The 20,224-nt window shown below is 38.9% G+C and overlaps 3 protein-coding genes and 1 pseudogene across 3 annotated transcripts; all 4 read left to right on the plus strand.

The window, feature by feature from the left end:
* The first annotated feature begins 3,735 nt into the window (after window positions 1-3,735).
* On the plus strand, window positions 3,736-8,089 carry LOC143858281 (cytochrome P450 81Q32-like). Its single transcript, XM_077368932.1, has 2 exons — window positions 3,736-5,380; window positions 7,295-8,089. Exons 1-2 carry the CDS (start codon window positions 4,481-4,483, stop codon window positions 7,487-7,489), a joined length of 1,095 nt encoding a protein of 364 aa, XP_077225047.1. The 5' UTR covers window positions 3,736-4,480; the 3' UTR covers window positions 7,490-8,089.
* On the plus strand, window positions 7,589-7,915 carry LOC143870002 (cytochrome P450 81Q32 pseudogene; annotated as a pseudogene).
* A 3,254-nt stretch (window positions 8,090-11,343) lies between the features above and the next one.
* Window positions 11,344-16,005, plus strand: LOC143864131 (cytochrome P450 81Q32-like). Its single transcript, XM_077374954.1, has 2 exons — window positions 11,344-12,249; window positions 15,385-16,005. The coding sequence occupies exons 1-2, from the start codon at window positions 11,344-11,346 to the stop codon at window positions 16,003-16,005; spliced, it is 1,527 nt and encodes a 508-aa protein (XP_077231069.1).
* A 2,707-nt stretch (window positions 16,006-18,712) lies between these two features.
* LOC143864139 (MFP1 attachment factor 1-like) lies at window positions 18,713-19,353 on the plus strand. Its single transcript, XM_077374966.1, has one exon. It carries the CDS (start codon window positions 18,766-18,768, stop codon window positions 19,195-19,197), a length of 432 nt encoding a protein of 143 aa, XP_077231081.1. The 5' UTR covers window positions 18,713-18,765; the 3' UTR covers window positions 19,198-19,353.
* The last annotated feature ends 871 nt before the right edge of the window (window positions 19,354-20,224 follow it).

Here is a 20,224-nt window from a genome sequence, read left to right on the forward strand (position 1 = left end):
AAGTGCCTGATCTCAGCAAGTCTACTGCCGCTCCTCTGTATCTGAAAATTGTTAAACCACATAATGAGCTAACAGCCCAGCCGGTTTTCCAAATCCAGGCCAGCTAATAGGAAAACGAAAACAAAGCTGGTGCGAAAAGAAGTAACATGCCATAAATTTTAGCAAATGCAGAAATTGATAAGAATCAGGAAAATCATTTCTACATAAGCTATATAAGAAAAATACATGTTTTTTTACAAAAAAACAGTTCCAACCACTCGGTTATGCAGTTTTCCACTTTGAAATCAATGACAAGAATATATATTTTCAAACACTTGATTTTGCATTTTTCCACTTGGAAATCAAATACTTAACAGTCTTCTCTGTGGCCAATTTCCAACCTTATTGGCAAGTAGCGTAACCCAAGGCGAACACTCGTTCGCAGGACTCACAGGTCCAAAAGCGCGCAATGTAATATTATCAATAGCTAGAGGACTCCCTACTGGCCGCCCGAGATCAACCTTACGGGCAGATAAAATTTGACCGGTCTACGTGATCACGTCCAGTGTACTCACCCACTGGCAAGTTGGGCACTTGATCCCCACCAAAGATCAACCTTACTGGCGAAAATCCATTCCATACCAAGACTGTATACAAATATACAGCGAAGCAATTTAATGTTTGCAATATCGTGCCATAAATTTTGTAAACGTTTCAAACCATTGGGGGCTCCCCCGTTCCAAACCATTGAAACCATATCATATATAAAATGCTTTTCAACAGTGTTTCATGAACTTGAGTTTCCAAAAATCATGTTAGTCACAAAGCTCTTTTGTATAGATAAGGAAGCATGTTAAGACTAAAGCATTTCATGGATAATGACAATTCAATCATTTGGAATGACATGCTAAAAGAAAACAATGAGAAACCTTTTCAAAACAAGTTCCATAAAATGAACTGTAATAAAAGCTTGCAACAAATCTAAATATATGCAAAGATACGTAATACACTGACATAGGGTAGGATCACCTACCTTATGCACTATCTCCAGAAATTTCCTTTGCAAGGTCAAGTCCCACGAAGATCTTCTTAGAGCGTAGAGAGATGTGATGTAAAGTAAGAGGCTGAAAGGAAATAAAAACCTAGAGTTATATAGGACTGTTGAGGTGGGAAAAATACACTCATAAATGTTAGTTAAAAGAACTGTTTGCAATAGTTTCGCTTTCTAAACTTGTGGCTATGAAAGCAAGGCACATGACCATTAATGGGTTTTCGAAACAAAGGGGTAGTTGGTGATGGAGAGAACTTCCAAGAACTGGTTTACTAATGCTAATGACAGCCTCAATGGGCATCAACCTAACGACTAGTAGTAGGCTTTGGAGATTAAAACAAATAAAACAAGGGCTGCTGTCAAGTAAGAATGTGTTGTTGGCTGATCAAGAAATGAGCAACCGGCTAGCTTGTGTTAAAGGACATCAAGGTAATGAGATTGGTTGATACAACTAAGAAAATATAGTGGGTTGCGAGGTTGGAATCAAGGCAAAGAAAAACATAAAACATGATGTAGGATTTTCACTTTTGTAGCAGTGTACTAACCCGGATTGCAATGCGAGAAGAGATAGTAGATGTTGCCGTCACTTTGTCCTATTGAAGCTTGAAGAGATGCTGAAATTGTGAGAGGAAAGACTCTAATGGCTGGCGACGATTCAGCAATATACTTGTTGAAGTTTTGACTAAAAGCGGCTACTTTTGCAAGTACTACGAGTTCTAAAAATTCTAAACTTTTGCAAGATGTTTGGTCATTAAAGACAAGGACAACAAGATGGTGGAAAGTGGTTTATTTACCGGGCAGCAATAGCAGTTTGCAGAGGTTCTAGGACTGGTTTGCCATGGTTTCCAGGGCTGATTATAGAATTCGAAAGTGCTGTAGAACTTGGTCTTCTAGGAGAGTTTCAATCATCCCGATGGCCTCAAACACCACCTATATTCCTTCTTTCTAAAGCCCACAAACAACCAACTTTCATGTAATGAACAGAGGAGAGTGGAGAGAAAAGGTAGCAGCCTAGGAAAGTTTCAAATTCCCATACGTTTGAGAAGAGTAATAGTCTCAAAATCATTCTTGGTGCTGATATGAAAAGTAAGAGTAGTAACCTACCAACTTTAAGCCAACCAATAAAAGGAATATGCTAATGAACTAAGTAACTTACCACTCTAGAAGAATGTATAAAAGGAAATTGCTTAAGCCAAAATACACTTGCATCCTAATTGAGGCAAGGAAAAAGGAACTTACTAACAAACAAAAAGCTCATACCATTCTCTCTCCATGAATCACCACACACTACACATGCATTTTTAAAACAAGAAAATCTCAGCCGTGTAGGCACTCCTATATATAGAAGGGATGAATTCTAATCTTCTGTCTTTACTAAAATAAGGATTTCTACTACATAAAAAAAAATCCATAATAATATACTCATATGGAACGTTCTCACATAAATAGAGGTGCTCCCCTTTTTGGTTTGCAAGGTGCCAACTCAATTCAATGCATTAGGTTGGTATAATTCCTAATTAGGCTTAATAATTCAAGAGGCATGGATCGTTTACTTGGCCTCTTACATTCTCAAAATGGTTTGAATTTCTAATGTGGCAAAATTCTGTAGGGTTTCTTTCCTAATTTACCCACCTAGTAACTGATAATGACACCCCATTATATGCAAATACCCATATGCTCAACTATGATAATGACACCCGTTCCAAACAAATAGTTGTAAGCTAAAAGTTGATAACGACACCCATTTCCAGGCAATTATTCTTAGACTCGATTTGGTAACGACACTCATTTCTAAGCAATTAATCCTGAGCTTGATTTTTTTGGTAATGACACCCATTTCAAGAAGTTAAAACAAGTTCAAGCATTGGGGCTGGGTGTTACACTTGGTACTTAGGCTTGCCTCATCCTGTTGATTTAGCAAATAGGTCTTCTCAAAAAAGGAGGATGATCAAACAAACACGAAAGGTCCCAAAGAATCTCCAAAAAAATATATATCTTGGGCGGATGAACATAATCAGGTCCACATGATTCCAGTCGAGCATGCAGATAGTGGTGAAGAAATCTTCCAGAACTTGAGGAATCAAAGGAAGCATGGCAGGAAGTTAAAAATTTGGCCAAAACTCTCACAAAGAGCCCAATATACCCCTTCTAAATTAGCTGATTATGTAATTCAGAAGTATTGATCATTTTGATCGCTTAGGCTTAGTGTTTGTCGCTCATATGTATTAAGCCTTGGTTCTTCCTCTCTCACATGTTCTGAGTTAGGGTTGGTTTTGTACTTTTATTGTATCATCTTTCTCTTTATCAAACAAATTGGTAGGGGTCCCCACTAAACCCAGCTTACTTATAAAAAAAAAGGTCTTCTCTCCGTAGCAAATTCCATAGTATCTATATTGTGCTGTCGAGTGCATTTTTAGGTGATGGGTCGTGTGTGTGTGTTGTAGAGACATCAGAGTCATTCCGGGGAGTTCTGTACGGACGGTATAGTAATTTCAGTGGGCTGTACTTACCAACATTACATCTCGTCAACAGGCCCAATCCCCACTCTCCCCACCTTGCTAAAAGTTCATTTAAACAGCCCAACAACATTTCTTTTCTCTTCTCTCTCCTCCTCCGGTTTTCAATCCCACTTGTCCCAGTTGTGACGAATAACTTGCCACCATCTTTTCTGCTTGACACTTTTAAAAGGTATCAGCAATGAGAATTTTAGAAGTTAGTTCTCATGTATCCTCGTGCATATTTAAAATATTCGATAATATTGAAGTATGGTGCATGTAATTAGGACGTATAGTCCTAATATTTAAAATACTCTATATATCACTCTCCTCGATGGGAGTCTCGTCCTAATAAGGGTCCTTTATCAATTTAGCCCCTAAGCCTTCATCAGATCAGTAGCACTCCTTCACGGATTGTGGACACCAAAGAAGAGAGGGTCATCATCACTGGAGTGAGACACAACAGCAGAAGTGACAAAAGGTCATAGGGCCCCACAAAGTTAAACATAATCAGGCCCCACTTAAAGTAATATTTATAACGTGAGACACGACACAGTGCTTTCCACTTGAATGAGTTATCTTTTCTCAACCATTCATGAGTCTGTCCCGCCATCGATAAGCCTTTGCCCCCAAAAAAGGGTCCCATAGGATGATCTCCTAACCCTTAGATTTGTTGAGCTTTTTCAATCCTACTGTCCATTTTAAAATTCCAAAAATCGAAGGGTTAGGATCTTCCTATGGGTCCATGTTTTTTTCATTCATTAAAGTGGACCCCCGTTGCACAGTTTTCTATACATGATCAGGCCCATAGAACTGAACCTTTCATCTAACTACTAAATCAACTAAAATGCCAACTTAGCAATAAGAAAATGATATTTCTACCCCCTTTTGTTGCATTTAGCCTATATAACAAAAGGTGCAGTACCCCTCTTCTCTGCCCTCATCTTGCTCTCTCATGGCTATTTTCTTCTTCTTCTACTTCACCCTCTTCCTTTCCCTTCTCTTCATCTCCAAACGCTTTCTCGCTCGCCATGTAAACCTTCCACCAAGTCCTCTTTCTCTTCCTGTCATTGGCCATCTCCACCTCCTAAAAAAACTTCTCCACCAAAGCCTCGCGGATCTCTCCCTCCAATACGGCCCCGTCGTCCTCCTCCGATTTGGGTCCCGCCCCGTCCTCACCATCTCCTCTCCCTCGGCCGCTGAAGAATGCTTCACCAAAAACGACATCATCTTCGCCAACCGCCCTTCCTTCCTCATCCTAAAACGCCTCAGTTACAACAACACCACCCTCCCCTCCTCCTCATATGGCCCACATTGGCGCAACCTCCGCCGCATCACCACCGTTGAAATCTTCTCCCCTGCACAAATCCTAACATCTTCAGCCATCCGATCAGATGAGATCCGTTCTCTAGCTGTACAGCTGTTACGAAATTCGAATCAAAATTTTCAAAAGATTGAACTCAAGTCGAGATTCATGGAATTAACCTATAATGTTATGATGCAGATGATTGCGGGGAAAAGTTATTATGGGGAGAAGGTGGTGGATTTGGAAGAGGCGAGGGAGTTTTGTGATATGCTCAAAGAGAGTTTCTATCTTATGGGAGCATTGAATTTGGGGGATTATTTGCCGGTTTTGAGGTGGGTTGATTTACAAGGATTGGAGAAGAGGTCCGTGAGATTGATGAAGAAAAGGGACGCTTTCTTGCAGGGTCTAGTGGATGAGAGGAGGAGGAAGAAGAGATCTAAAGGGGAGGAGGAAGATGAGAGGAAGAAGTCGATGATTGATACTCTACTGTCGTTGCAAGAATCAGAGCCCGGATACTACACGGATGAAATCATCAAAGGGGTCATAGTGGTAAGAGTCACTCTCTTTTCCTCATACACCTTTCTATTTCTGCATTGTTGGAACATATTTACACGGAAAAACATACGTGGAAGTCTTATAATATCAGATTTTAGGGATTTGCTAGCGACATCGCAGGATGCATTTCGCGGATGGGCTGTTGCATGTGAGAGTAGCCACCTCAGATTCTAGTAGCCCTCCAATCGTTTTTTTTAATCGGTAAGCTGGGGTTTGGTGGGGACCCCTACCAGTTTATTAGAATGTGAAAGATATTGCAATCAAGCGTGCAAAACACTATCCCTATCGCATAGCCCTCAAATCTTTAGAGAAACTGCATGGAAACGGTCCAGGCAGTAAAATTCCCCTGTTGTAATCATGGTTCCAAATTTCGGTTTCGGATATTTCAGAGGCAATGTTGAAATTTCAACCGAAATCCTATGTATGAGAATTGCAACGGGGGACACAATTTTGAAAAATTGTTAGAGAGGGACGAAATGGGGTTATCAACCCTCTAAAGGGGGTTATCAAATTCTCAAAAGGGGGTTATCAACCCTCTTTCACCATTTTTCAAAAGTGTGTACCCCGTTGGCAATTCTCGTATTTTAATGCCTCCCATTGGCAATTTTTCCTTAAAAAAACAAGATTTTAGGGTTGAAATTCCAGACAAAATTTAAGGAAAAACAAAATTTCGGCAGTTTGGTTTCGCATCACAATTTGGTCGAAATTTAAAACCATGGTCGTAATAACAGCCTTAAGTCTTTCAAATGTCACATGTAAGCTTTTCATTGGGTGATGGTTTTTACCTTCATCAAGACGAATACCTTGTGACTCGTTTCGGGATGTCTACAAGATCAACGGTCTTGATGTTATGTAAATTCCGTCCTCCCCTCTGCCTCTTGTAAGACCCAAAAATTGTCTTTTACCATGGTTTGTAAAAGTAACTCTCTACATACTCAGTTCTCTTTTCTTTTGGTAGGTTACAATTCTTATTGCTTCCCTAATAACTTAGATCTTCTCAAATCCCTAAATCCAAGGGAAGGTGAAACACTATAAAGGGTAGAGATTTAGAGTGGAAATTAGTGTTGGACTTTTGTAATTGATGCGAGTTCACAATTTCAAGGGTTCATACCATTCATCTTGTAAACTCATTTCCATCATATTACATGCTTTTCTTTGGATAACTTAACAAGTTTTCAAGTTTTGTTTGTTAGAACTTAGAAGAGATTTCAAAACTTCTCACACATGTGGTCGCTGCCTATTGACCATTGAATTTACCTTTCACTGCTTTGAAAAGCGATTTGTTTTTCCTTCTCTTTCATTAAATGCACAAGCTACCATGTCTTCAAAATCACATCTAACAGGTGACTTAACTTATCTCTTGGGTTTCTGCACCTGGATATTGCACACATATGACACATCAAGGGTGGGTCTACCATTTATTTTATTTAACAAACGTGCCACACCAAGGTCAGGGCCACCATATGAATTTCACAATTATTTTGCAATTTTTTTGTACAATTTTGGCACACTATTGATAAGCCCCATACCTTGCTTCAATCTTCTAAAGATTTTATCCTAATTATAATTTTAAGTATCGATCGATATTCCGATATCTTAAACTCCAATGTATTGGTCGATACTCCGATATCTCAAATTTGGACATATTAGCCAATATCCAAGATATATCATCGCTCATTTTTAATTTAAAAATTCCGAAAAAGAAAATGAATATCTAGACCAACATATCCGACCCATTCCACTATTCCGATACCGACCATGATTCAATTCCGATACCGACCATGGTCCAATTTCCGATATGGCCGAGATATTGGACCCTGGAAACCTGCTATATACATTATCTTATTCCAAATAAATGAAGCCTACATGCATCGCTACATTATCTTATTATGTTTAGCTTTTGATCAGGCAATGCTATTGGCGGGAACAGATACTTCATCATCGACAATAGAATGGGGAGTGTCACTTCTCCTCAACCATCCAGATGTGTTGGATAAAGCTAAGACTGAGATAGATATCCAAGTGGGACAAGGCCGTCTGATCGACGAATCAGATCTTCCGAACCTTCGATATCTCCATTGTGTCATCAACGAGACGCTCTGACTTTATCCTGTAGCCCCACTTCTAGTACCCCATGAGTCATCTAAAGAGTGCACAGTTGGAGGTTTTGATGTGCCACGTGGCACAATCCTGATGGTCAACATGTGGGCCATTCAGAGGGACCCACAATTTTGGGAGGATCCCATGAGTTTCAAGCCTGAGAGATTTGAAGGCGTGGAAGGAGAAAAGGAAGGTTTTAAGTTTATGCCATTTGGGCATGGAAGAAGGGCATGTCCGGGTGAAAACTTGGCAATGCGGATGGTGGGGTTAACATTGGGTACTCTGATTCAGTGCTTTGAGTGGGAAAGGGTTGGGGAAGAGAAAGTGGACATGAGCGAAGGGAAGGCGCTTACTATGCCCAAGGCTGAGCCCTTGGAGGCAATGTACCGACCTCGCCAAAGCATGATCAATGTTCTATCTCAACTTTGATCACCAATCTCAAAATCTTTTTCTCCTCTGAAAAACATATGTAACTTATGTATTTGCTTCCTCCCACAACTATAATGCTTAATCACTCTAAATATATTTGGTATTTAGTTAAAATCTATGGGAATAATTGTTAGAGTATGTGGCTTAAAAGCCGGTGGATCTTTGTATTTATGTATTTTCTATCATTAATAAAAGTTATATTTCATAACATCTATGGGGTACTTTTATTGGAACGTGTGTGTTGTGCTTCCTCAGTAACAAATATTCATCCCTAGGTAGCAAAAGTAGGGATACCATGCTTGGAGATTCAAAGATCCTAATTAAGGGCAAGGAGATATGGTATTCTAGTTCGTTGCAGGCTTTAAAAGCTCCAGGTTGGGGTCGAGATTGGATATCTCTTTCGGTACACAATCAGTACAAGTCTTGCCTCCATGCACGTGTCGTGGGGTGGCTTGCCCCAGTCGCCGGGGTAGTGGCCCTAAGCAAGAAGAGTGAGTGCGATGATCGGATCACATATTGAACGGGATCATATCAGAATAGCCTGTGGACAAGAGTTAGTAAGACTATTCTGCCCAGACAGGACCTTTTCCATGTCCTTCGATCTGAGGGGCCAAACCGTATCTCTCCGACTTTCCCTAAACACATAAACACATGATATCTTCTCAATACAAAATCGCATAAAATCTCCTAAAATCTCTCTTTACAAACGTTTCGACTCTTAGTTCCTATTAAACTCTCTATCTCAATTTCGGCAACTCTCTCTATCCTCTCTCCACACGAATTCCGCCATTACTCTTCTTTCCTTTTATGCTCCCATTCCCATCATACAACTCTCTTTTCCCAAGTAGTTTTTTATCACGAGTCAAAGACATTAGGAAGCAGTAGATTGTTCAAAAATAGGAGCTTTCTTGGGTTTTCTTTCTTCTTCTTTTTTCTTTCCATTCAGGTTTGTTGATCTTTTACTTCTTCTTGGGTTTTATTGCAGTTTGAGTGGTGAGCATAAACTTTTTTTTCAGCTGTTAGTTACTTTTATGTGAGTTAAATTGATATGTGGGATTGTATATCAATTTTGGTTGTTGGAAATTGGAAAATTTTAATTCTAGCCATTAGTTGATTTTCTACTCATGGTTTCATGGATATATGTTAACCATAGGTTTGCTGTTGATTTTGGTTGTTTCGAATTGTTTAATTCACTTCATGTTAATTTGTTTAATTGGCTTTATGATTGGAAAAAAAGATGAGATAGATTGCTTTCTTTGGCTCGGCTCTATAAGAAATTAATCTTTTCTGGATTTTTTTTAAAAGTTAGTATCATTTTGGTTTTTATTTTTTCCTAATTTCATTGCTTAAAATTTTCTAACCTGGATAGCAGCTTTTGATGTGGGGTTTCATAATCAAAGATCTACTGCAAAACAATTCATAAACAAAGTTTTCATCAACTTTCAATTTCTTTTTGATGTTAAATAACTTCCAACCCGTGCATCGTACGGTTGGTTCCATGTGGCATACCCATTCAAAATATGCAAAACTCCTTTAAAAAACGTAAAACCATACGGGGATTTCATGAGTAACAGCAAAAGAGAAGCGTATAACTTCTCTAAATATTTCAACCTTTCATCTTTAAGTTAATATAAAGAGAAGCGTACCATATACATCTTTAAGTTAATATAAAGAGAAGCGTACCATATACATCTTTAAGTTAATATAAAGAGAAGCGTACCATTATTCAAAGTAGCTTTCTAGAGAGGTTGATTTTTTTCATGTTCAACCGTTGAAGGAAACAGGTATAACTTCTCTAAATATGTGAAAAGAGTTACCGGTGATGAAAGGAATCATCTCTTTTTAAGAAGCTTTCTAAAGTTTCCTTTCTTAAATTACTCCCCTTCACCATGCTTAACTCTCTTTGGTGTAGATCCTTCTTTTTTTTATTTTTTTATAGGTAAGCTGGGGTTTAGCTGGGACCCCTACCAGTTTATTAGAATGAGAAAGATGATACAATCAGCATACAAACTCAAACCCTAATCACAAGAATAAGGACACAGACCAAGAGAACAACGACAAGACATATCCTTAGAAGCAGATCTTTAGCAAGTCAACGTGGCTATTTTTCTTAGAGGGATGATTCAGGCTCATACGGGACACAATAGCGATGGAAGCCATGAAGCACTATGTACCTCTCCCACAAGCAAACAATCTCACGCCTAAGGGCAGTTTGTGTTGTCTTGAAATTGAGGTTGATTTGGAACTTTTGCTTACTTTTCATAATATCTCCCCGTGCATCGCACGGGTGTCCCACTCGTATAATAATAAAGTAACGCCTTCTCTATCAGCTTAAGCTTTTAGAGTAACTGATCGTTTCAGCGGCCCCAATTTGAATTAGGTAGGTATATATTCCAAAATTTCATGCTTTGGCCAGTAGGATAAAGTCCAAATATCTTTTGTTATTTAGGATTGGTCGAACAATTGAATCTAAGTCTATTTAAGTATTTGAGCCTAGGTAGGAATAGATATTGAGTCCAGATGGGAGTACTAGAGTTTTTTATATACCCGTACCTTCAAGGGTGTTGCACAATCAACTCTAGCTTCTTTGTTTTACCAAGAAAAAAAAAACAAACTTTTTGTTTCTTTCTTTCCTTCTATAGAAATCAGAGATTATAGTCTTTATCTCCATTTTCATTGGCTTGAAGAGTTTTCTTTGTTGACTCAAAAGTTTAAGGATTAATTATCAACCCCCAGATGTGGCTGGAATGTTATAAAAAGATGAGCAATTCACTTGCAATCCAAGGATGGTGTCCATAGTTTTGACTTGTATAGAATAGAATAATTCGACTCCAATCAGATGATTTTTCAATAAAACAAGCAAGGGCGGTGTGATTGTTTTTTTTTAAAGATGAAAGAGAAACATTTATAAATACTAGTCTTATATTGATAGGTTTTGACTTGTATAGAATAGAATTATTTAGGGGGTTTTGTTGGACACTCGTTAACAAAACCCAATTATTTAACTCCAACTTGGATGTTTTTAATAGGGGTGCAATTTGGGTCGGGTCGGGTTGAGCTTTTGCTAAAAAGTGAATAGGAATCAACCCCGACCCCAACCCGATTTCAAAGTAAAAGCTCAACCCGATACTGACCCTTCGATCGTGGAGGTTTATATGTTGTGCCAACCATTTTAGGGTTAGGTTCATCCTATGAAGAAGATTTTATCGGCACATCCTATCTACGTCAGGGTCCAACAAATGAATGGCTTGGATATCCCAAATAGGCCCCACTGTTATTTTATGCTGCACGTGCATACACAGCCGTGCACCATATAATTTCTCATGACAACTTACAAACAAGTAAATGATCTTTCCACCCCTTTCGTTTCATTTAGCTTATATAATCTCTCTCTCTCTCTCATGACTATACTCTCCTTCGAACATATCATGGATTTCTTCATCTACTACTTCTCCGTCTTCCTTTCCCTTCTCTTCATTTCTAAACTCTTTCTCTCCTATCATGGAAACCTACCACCAAGCCCTCTCTCTCTTCCCATCATAGGCCATCTTCACCTTCTAAAAAACCCTCTTCACCAAACCCTAGCCAATCTCTCCCTCCGATACGGCCCCGTCCTCCTCCTCCGATTTGGGTCCCGCCCCGTCCTCGTAGTCTCCTCCCCTTCCGCCGCCGAAGAATGCTTCACAAAAAACGACATCATCTTCGCCAACCGCCCTTCCTTCCTCGTCCTAAAACGTCTCAATTACAACAGCACTACCCTCGGCACCACCCCGTATGGCCCACATTGGCGAAACCTCCGCCGAATCACCACCGTCGAAATCTTCTCCACTACCCGGATCCTCATGTCCTCCGCCGTCCGATCAGAAGTGATTCGATCTCTAGCTCTACAGCTGTTTCGAGACTCCAATCAAAGTTTTCGAAAAATTGAGCTGAGGTCTACGCTCAAGGAACTGACTTTTAATCTCATGATGCAAATGATTGCCGGAAAACGGTATTATGGGGAGAATGTGGTTGATTTGGAAGAGGGGAAACAGTTTCGTGATGTTATCAAGGAGGGTTTCTCCCTCATCGGAACGCCGAATTTGGGCGATTTTTTGCCTGTTTTGAGGTGGGTTGATTTAAAGGGACTGGAGAAGAAGTCGTTGAGATTGTTGAAAAAAAGGGACCCTTTCTTGCAGGGTCTAGTGGATGAACGTAGGAAGAAGAGAGGCTTTGGTTGTTGTTCTACAGAGGAGGAAGGTGAGACCGAGAAGACGATTATTGATGTTATGCTGTCGTTGCAGGAGTCGGAGCCTGAATACTGCACCGATGAAATTATCAAAGGCGTCATCTTGGTAAGAAACACTCTTTTAGTTTTGTTGTTTAGACCGAAAAATATACTTGGAATTTATCCATATAATATAGGGAAATGTTATCAGCACTACTGTATTTTGATGAGGGCACTCCTCACTTTATTAAAAGTACGGTATGGGGGGGGGGGGATATCATTTCCCTAGTATTCATCTATATCGGCTATTGATTGGGAAACGATATCACCACAACCGTGTTTTAATAATCTTGTCTTTTATAATTTAAAGAGCTGTTAAAGGTTGTTACACTCATGGTTTAAAATTTCGGATACCGGTGGGGACCGAAACCGGAATTTTCTGAAATTTCATTTTTCACCCTTTCGGTTTAATGACATTATTTATTTAAAAAAAAAGTGTTACAAAATTTCGGAATTTCGGTCAGGAGTTTGGAACCAAATTACCAAATTTCAGACCGAAATTTCGGTTTTTGGTGGGGTCCGAAACGGTTGCTGAAACCGAAATTTTAAACCTTGGTTACACTTCCCAGAAAGCACTGACAAGCCAACTAAAAACAAGACAAGCTGAGTTTGTGCAATTATTAAAATATGGTTGTGCTGATATCATTTCCCTGCTGATATTTGCATTCCCATGTTTTGATGCCCCACTCACTTTCTCTTTTATTATTTGCTCAGCTCTTATAGGCTATTACATTTCCTAAAAAGTTCTCGATTGGTAGAGTACTAAAAAAGAAAGGACAATGTGAATCTGTCTCATTATCAGAACATGGTAGTGCAAATATCACTAGCCAACTACTGATATTGGCACTACCATGTTTTGATAATGGTCAAACTCACCTTGTCTTTTACTATTTAATCAGTTGTCAAAAGTTATTACAATTCCCATCAGCCACTTAAGATAGAAAGAACAGGTCGAGTTCGGCTCATTATCAAAACATGGTAGTGCACTCATAGCATAGTAAGAGGATTTTGTCTTGATGAATGAAAAACAACTAAAGATCCTAGCCTTAACAAACAACTAAGAAAGCAAATCCCAAAAACAAAATTTATTTCATCCAAGTGGGCACGTAACGGAGTGATCTTGTAATGTCTGCAAAGTCAACGACCTTGATTTCATATAAATCCCCCCTCCCCCACTGTGCCTCTTGTAAGGCCCAAAAATTGCCTTTTTCCATCAATTGTAAAAATGAATCTATGTGTACTCAATTCTCTTTTCTTTCTCTAGGTTATATTTCTTCTTGTTTCTATAATAATTCATTGGATTAAAGATTATTGGGTGGCGACAAAATTCTGTAATTTTTGTCCTCTGGTACCGGAAACCAAAGTAGCTGAAAAGTGGCGTCGGACCATTTTTTCAAAATCAAAAGATGATTTTGTCCTCATATAAAATATATATAAAAAAAAAGAAGCACAGTAAGAGTTATTCTTCGTCTCCTTCTCCCATTTTTACATCCGGTTTTCATCCTTTTTTTCATCTCCGCAAGTCAAGAGAAGAGGAAGAGAAGAGGAAGAAAAAGAACAGGAAAAAGTAGAAAAAAGGGGAAGAACAAGAAAAAAAGACAGAAGAGAGGATGGAGGTAAAAATAGAAATCGACAAAAAAAATGGTAAGTCGCTAGGGAAAAAATCGGACAGAAGAGGAAGAAGGGAATAAAGAAAAATTAACACCGAAAAAATGGAAGTCAGAGGAAAAAATGGAAAAGAAGATGAAGGACAAAAAAAGAAGAATCGACACCGAAAAAAGGCGAAGGCACCGAAAAACATGGAAAAGAAGAAGAAGAACTCATGGTTGTCTTGGTCAGACTCGGGGTTATCCCGATCTGACTTGGGGTTATTCAGATTCGAGGTTATCTTGGTCCGACTCATTGTTATCCCGTTCTTACTCAGTGTCATAGCTTATCTGTTCCAAACTCAGGGTTATCTTGGTCTGACTAACCCTGAGTCAGACCCGGATAACCTTGAATCAGAAACGGATAACCCCAAGTCAGAACGGGATAGCCCTAAGTCAGAACCAGATAGCCTCGAGTCTAATCTAGATAACTTTGAGTTCTTCTTCTTCTTCTTTTCCATTTTTTCAGGCAACTTCTATTTTTTCAACATTGACTCTTCTTTTTTCCCTTCTTCCTCCTATTATTTTTCATTTTTTTCAGCAACTTCCTTTTTTCGTCGTCGATTCTTCTTTTTTTCCCTTTTTGTTCCTCTTCTTTTCCATTTTTCAGACAACTTCCATTTTTTCCTTCACCGATTCTTCTTTTTTCTTCTTCTTCTTCATCTGCTTTCCATTTTTCCTACGACTTTCATTTTTGCCTTTTTCATCCTCTCTTCTTTAATTTTTTTTCTTCTTCTTCCTCTTTTTTTCTTACTCTTCTTCCTCTTCCTCCTCTTCTTCTTATCTAGAGTTGAAGAGATGAAAACCGGATGAAATACGAGAGGGGATGAAGAAGTATTGCTGTGCTTTGTTTGACTTGACGGTAAAACCGTCTTTTGGTTTGAAAAAGCTGTAAAACGTCACTTTTAAATCACCTTGGTTTTGGGTACAACCGGACGAAAATTTCAGATTTTTGCCGGCACCCAATAGTCTTTAAACCTAATTTAGATCTCCTAAAATCCCTACTCCCAAAACAGAAAAGAGAAAAACACTGCCACAAACAGGATTCCGTTTAGAAAATAAAGACAAAAGGGGAAATGACCGACCATTTGGTCCCACCATGCCTTTCCTTTATATGAGAAATTTTATGAGTGTGACACACTAAGGGTAGACCACAAAATTTTCATATCATGTTTGTAACTAATTAACTGGGGCCCACCACATATTTTACTTTACTAGTGTGGTATATAGTTAGCAAAACATGATTTGGCAAAAAAAACAAGAGAGGGAAATTTTGAGTTGAATACCGAATCGGTAAAAAAAAAACTTAGTAAAAATAAAATAAACATAAAGACTATGTATTTAAAATTTTGTCATTTACAAAATATAGTAGCGGCAAAATTGGAAAGTAGGCAAAAATGTTTTTAAAATGTTTTCCTCACAAAAATGGAGGTTTTTTTTTGTTTTTACTATAGAAATTTTAAAGGGGGTATTAAACAGAAAACCAATAAAATGTCTTTTTTTATTCAAAAAAAGAATTGGAGTTATCTTACATTATTTTGTTTAGCTTTGATCAGGCAATGCTAGCGGCGGGAACAGATACTTCAGCATTGACGATGGAATGGGTAGTGTCACTTCTCCTCAACCATCCAAATGCGTTGCATAAAGCTAAGGTGGAGATAGATATCCATGTGGGACAAGGTCGTCTGATCGACGAATCAGATCTTACAAAGCTTCCATATCTCCATTGTGTCATTAACGAGACGTTCCGACTTCATCCTGTAGGCCCACTTCTATTACCCCATGAGTCATCTGAAGAGTGCACTGTTGGAGGTTTCGACGTGCCACGTGGAACGATCCTGATGGTCAACATGTGGGCCATTCATAGGGACCCAAAGCTATGGGTAGAACCCATGAGTTTCAAGCCTGAGAGATTTGAAGGTTTGGAAGGTGCAAAGGAAGGTTTTAAGTTTATGCCATTTGGGCATGGAAGGAGGTCATGTCCGGGTGCAAACTTGGCCATGAGGGTGATGGGGTTGGCATTGGGAACTCTGATTCAGTGCTTTGAGTGGGAAAGGGTTGGGGAAGAGAAAGTTGACATGAGCGAAGGGAAGGGGATTACCATGCCCAAGGCTGAGCCCTTGGAGGCAATGTACAGACCTCGCCAAATCATGATCAACAGTCTATCTCAACTGTAATCACCGATTCCAATCTGTTTCTCTTCTGAAAATCATATGTAATTTATGTATTTTGAACACCTCGGGAAAGTGAACATTCGATTGATTTCATTCCAGTTTCGACACTAGATCCTCTCAAGCCACCCCTCTCAACAATTCCTCATTTATCGATTTTATGCCAACTGGTCCCTTACATTGTCTAGACATTAATTCCAAAACCTGAAAATGATCAGAGAAGTGAAGTGAGAAGAGGGAACTGATCAAGGGGAGCCTCGACTTAAGAAAGTACCATAGGCCATTAGTGAGAAGGTAGTCAGTCACTATTAGTGGTGCAACCGGGTCGATTTTTGGGAATTCAAGTTGAGCATTTACCATATAATCGAGTTGATTCCTGGGTGCAACTTGGGTCAATTTTTTAGTATTCGGGTTGAGCTTTTACCTTAAAATATAGTCAGGTTTGGGTTAATTCCAATTCATTTCTTTAGCAAAAGTCCACCCTGACCCAACCCAAGTTGCACCCGATTCCAATTCATTTTTAACCAAAAGCTCACCCAAGCTGCACCCCTAGTCGTTTCAAGTGATCACCTAGACAATCCCGCTTCTATGATGGACAAAAACAACCATGATTCATTGCGTACTTAACAAATGTGCTTGGTGATGGGGCCATTGATCTGAGGAGCCATCACAGTGTAATCCTATTAGTCCAGGTCGCCCAAACCTAGATCTCATTCACAAGATTGAGGCGTGCAAAAAACCAACTGCTCATTGACATCTTAATGGACCCCTTCTTCATCTTGATCCAAGGCCTAGAATCACCCGACGAGCCGGGAATTTCGCAAATTTATGGATACGATCACTGTATATTTTGCGATAGATCCCCGCCCGTATGATCCCTGATCATCTTAAAAAAATTTCCTTCTTGAAAAAGACAAACAAAAGGGGGTTGAAAGCTAGACAGGAAGGATAGAAATATCAGTGCCCCAGAGAAAAAAAAGGGTGGCAGGGTTTTGGTGGTACGGTTCCATCGCAGATTGGAGGGTTACGATCATCCTAAAAAAATAATCTACTTGGCATAACATATTTATACCATCAATGAACGGTTTGGATCATCCTACTAAGTGGGCCCCACTGTACTTTTAAAAAAATAATCGCCTTCTAAATTCTCAAAAAATCAATGGAATATCAAATCTTAAAAGTATATCTTCTTCATTGTACACGATCAAAGGTCTAGAATCAGTTTCCCTATGTAAATTTTTCAAATTTATGGATCCAATCACAGTAAATTTTGCAATATATCCCTGTCCTGACCCCTGCGTTCCCTTGTCATCTTAAAAGATTTTTCTTTTTTGAAACAAGACCAACAAAACGGGGCGAAAAACTGGAAAAGGGGGTAGAAATATCACTCCCCATATAAATAGTACTTTCTATAATATGTAGTTCCTATTTAGATCGGAGGGTTAGGATCATCCTATTGAAATGATTTTGTGGTCACAACCTATTTAGCGTGTGGCCCATCAAATGGACGGTTTGGATCATCCAATGGTATGCGGCATTTAAAAAAAACTGACTACACCAGCTTACACAGTTACACTGTATAAGAACTAAAAGATTTTACACGGTGTAAACCCTTATAATCCCTTATTTTTCAAAAAGTACTATACGGACCGCACTATAGGATGATCCAAACCGTCCATATGATAGGCCATAACGTAAATAGGTTGTGCCCAAAAAAAAAACCCATTTCCATAGGATGATCCTAGCCCTCCGATCTATAGAGGTTTCCATAGTTTGGTCGGTATAGTACTTTTTGAAAAATAAGTGACTATCAGGGCTTACATCGTATATAGAGGTGTCAACGGATCCACTTCGGATTGGATCCACCTATGTCTTAGTCACGATCCAATCAAACCCTTATCGGTCGGATCAGATTCGGAGTGTTCTTCAGATCCTACTTCTTGTGTCCCAGTCATAATCCATTTCAAATCGGACTGTCCATCGGAGTGTCCTAGTAGGTCATGCTTACAAAACAGCAAAAAATCTCAGCTTTCTTCATTTGAAATGAACTCCAAAACTTCCTCAATTCAGAAAAGAATTAGTCACTATATCTAATAACAACCCATGATTTTGATGAAGATCGAATAGGATTTCATTGTTGAAAAGAACTCCAATGTTCAAGGGTGCGTGAGGATAATACTTTCTACTAACTAATTCTTGTTAAGGGTGAGTGGCAAATTTACAGGAAGAAAAACCGATTGAAGAAAGGAAGAAAAAAAGATGTACGGAGAAGGGGGGAAGTGGAAAGTCATAAGCTAAGCAATATTTACTTCATTTTTATGAAAATTCCTCTCCTCTTAAGACTAATATAAGAAATGTTTTGAGGGTATTTTAGTAAAAGAACTTCGGATCGTGACTATCCATTGGATTTTTTTACCATGTCTTAGATCACGATCCAAAACGATCTTACGAAGAGGATCCAAAATATGTCCAAGGATCCTTCTAATGTGCCTAGATCCTGTCTATTAAGGTTCGGATTCGGACTATCTATCGGACCGTCTGGGTCCATTGACACCCCTAACCATATAAAATCTCCCTCTCACTCTGAACTCTTACAATCGATCCCTGCCGTACGATCCTCGATCGTCTTAAAAGATTTTTCCTTTTTCAAAAAAGACAAACGAAAGGGGGCGAAAAGCTGGAAAAGAGAGTAGAAACATCACTCTCCCAATCAGACCAAAGGCTAAAAAAGGGTTCTGGTGGTGCATTCTTCTCATCTTAGTAACAATGGCAGGAACCGAAGAAGAGCATCAGCCTCAAATGAAGGAAGAAAAGATAAATTTCTCAGTGAGCATCTGGCCTCCGACGCAACGGACCAGAGATGCAGTGATCCAACGGTTAATAGAAACCCTATCCACACCGTCCGTTCTTTCCAAGCGATACGGTTCCATTCCGGCCGAAGAAGCCTTGGCCTCTGCTCGCCTCATAGAGGAAGAAGCCTTTTCTCTGGTATCTCGTTCCGACCATAATTCTTCCGCTGCTGATTCCGATGAAGTCGGAATCGAGATCCTTCAGATCTATTCAAAGGAGATCAGTAAGCGTATGCTCGAAGTTGTGAAATCTAAGGCTGCTTCGGCTTCTCCATCAGACAACTCTCAGACTCCCCACATCACTAGTGAGGAAATCTCTTCTCTTGAATCTGAATCTTCTCAAACTTGATTTCTTTTTTAGGTTGTCGATACTATCTGATCTGTTAGGGTTTGGATTTGGACTGTTTGGATGTTGTTGGATTTTGTTTGTGTAACTCTTTGTTAAAGATTGGGTTTATGATCTCTCTGTATGTTGTTTTGAATGGAACTTTTAGGGTTTGTTATTGCTTGATCTTGTTATAGATAATATATGGTGAAGAACTGTTAGAAGTAGGATTTTTTTTTTGTTTCTTTTATTGAATTATTTGGATGAGTTTGGAGGAAGAAGGTTGGAATATATGTGAAATGATGTTTTGGCATGAGTGTTAGAAAGAATGATATTATTATTAATTTTTTTTAATGTGAATTTTAGATGCATTTGGTTTCCTGATGAATGGGAAATCTCTGGATCTAGACTATGTTAAGAAGGCAGTTAATTCGTGGGGTATTGTTTAGGTATTAGTCTTTTTCTGTTTGTTTGTTTGTTTCTTCAAATGTGGAGGATCCTTGGCCTTGTAACTTCATTCTCAAAGTCTTGGTGCATGTTGCTGCTTCTCTGAAATGTTAGGGCCTATGATTTGTGGACACGGACATGGTTATTGTGTGTCGACATGGACACGGCGGCCCTCCAAAATGAATACACGGGGACACGGCTAGAAACCGAGACAATGTTACATATATACAGACAATAAAAATAATAAAAGTCATTGGCAACACAAAAATTATGAATTTAAGGCATAGTTATGAATTTAAACATCCTACATATTGGTTTTTTTAATAGTCAAAGTTGTAGATATATACTATTTGACTAAAAAAATTAGTTCTTTATATAATATTTGGGTAACAGATGTTTTCTTTATCGTTTCTGTCACCCATCGATTGGAGTTCTATGAGAGAGAAGAGTTGCAGTCTCACAGTTGCAACAAAAAAAAAAGTTATCTATAATATTTTGGTATAAGATGTTTTAGGAGAAAAGTACGGAATACGGATAATGATTGCCATATACTACGAATCTCGGATACCTTTCATCTTATCTATCAAATAAACACAAGTCTTCA

This window comes from Tasmannia lanceolata, unplaced genomic scaffold (genome assembly GCF_043159265.1).
Source record: "Tasmannia lanceolata isolate RefF3 unplaced genomic scaffold, GAP_Taslan_0.1 ptg000003l, whole genome shotgun sequence".
NCBI lineage: Eukaryota > Viridiplantae > Streptophyta > Magnoliopsida > Canellales > Winteraceae > Tasmannia > Tasmannia lanceolata.

What these genes read in the sequence shown, in the direction of transcription:
- LOC143858281 (XM_077368932.1), top strand. Translation starts at nt 4,481, where the DNA reads ATGGCTATTTTCTTCTTCTTCTACTTCACCCTCTTCCTTTCCCTTCTC. An exon ending in TCATCAAAGGGGTCATAGTG is followed by an intron (nt 5,381 to 7,294) that starts GTAAGAGTCACT and finishes GCTTTTGATCAG; the next exon opens with GCAATGCTATTGGCGGGAAC.
- LOC143864131 (XM_077374954.1), top strand. Translation starts at nt 11,344, where the DNA reads ATGGATTTCTTCATCTACTACTTCTCCGTCTTCCTTTCCCTTCTCTTC. An exon ending in TTATCAAAGGCGTCATCTTG is followed by an intron (nt 12,250 to 15,384) that starts GTAAGAAACACT and finishes AGCTTTGATCAG; the next exon opens with GCAATGCTAGCGGCGGGAAC.
- LOC143864139 (XM_077374966.1), top strand. Translation starts at nt 18,766, where the DNA reads ATGGCAGGAACCGAAGAAGAGCATCAGCCTCAAATGAAGGAAGAAAAG.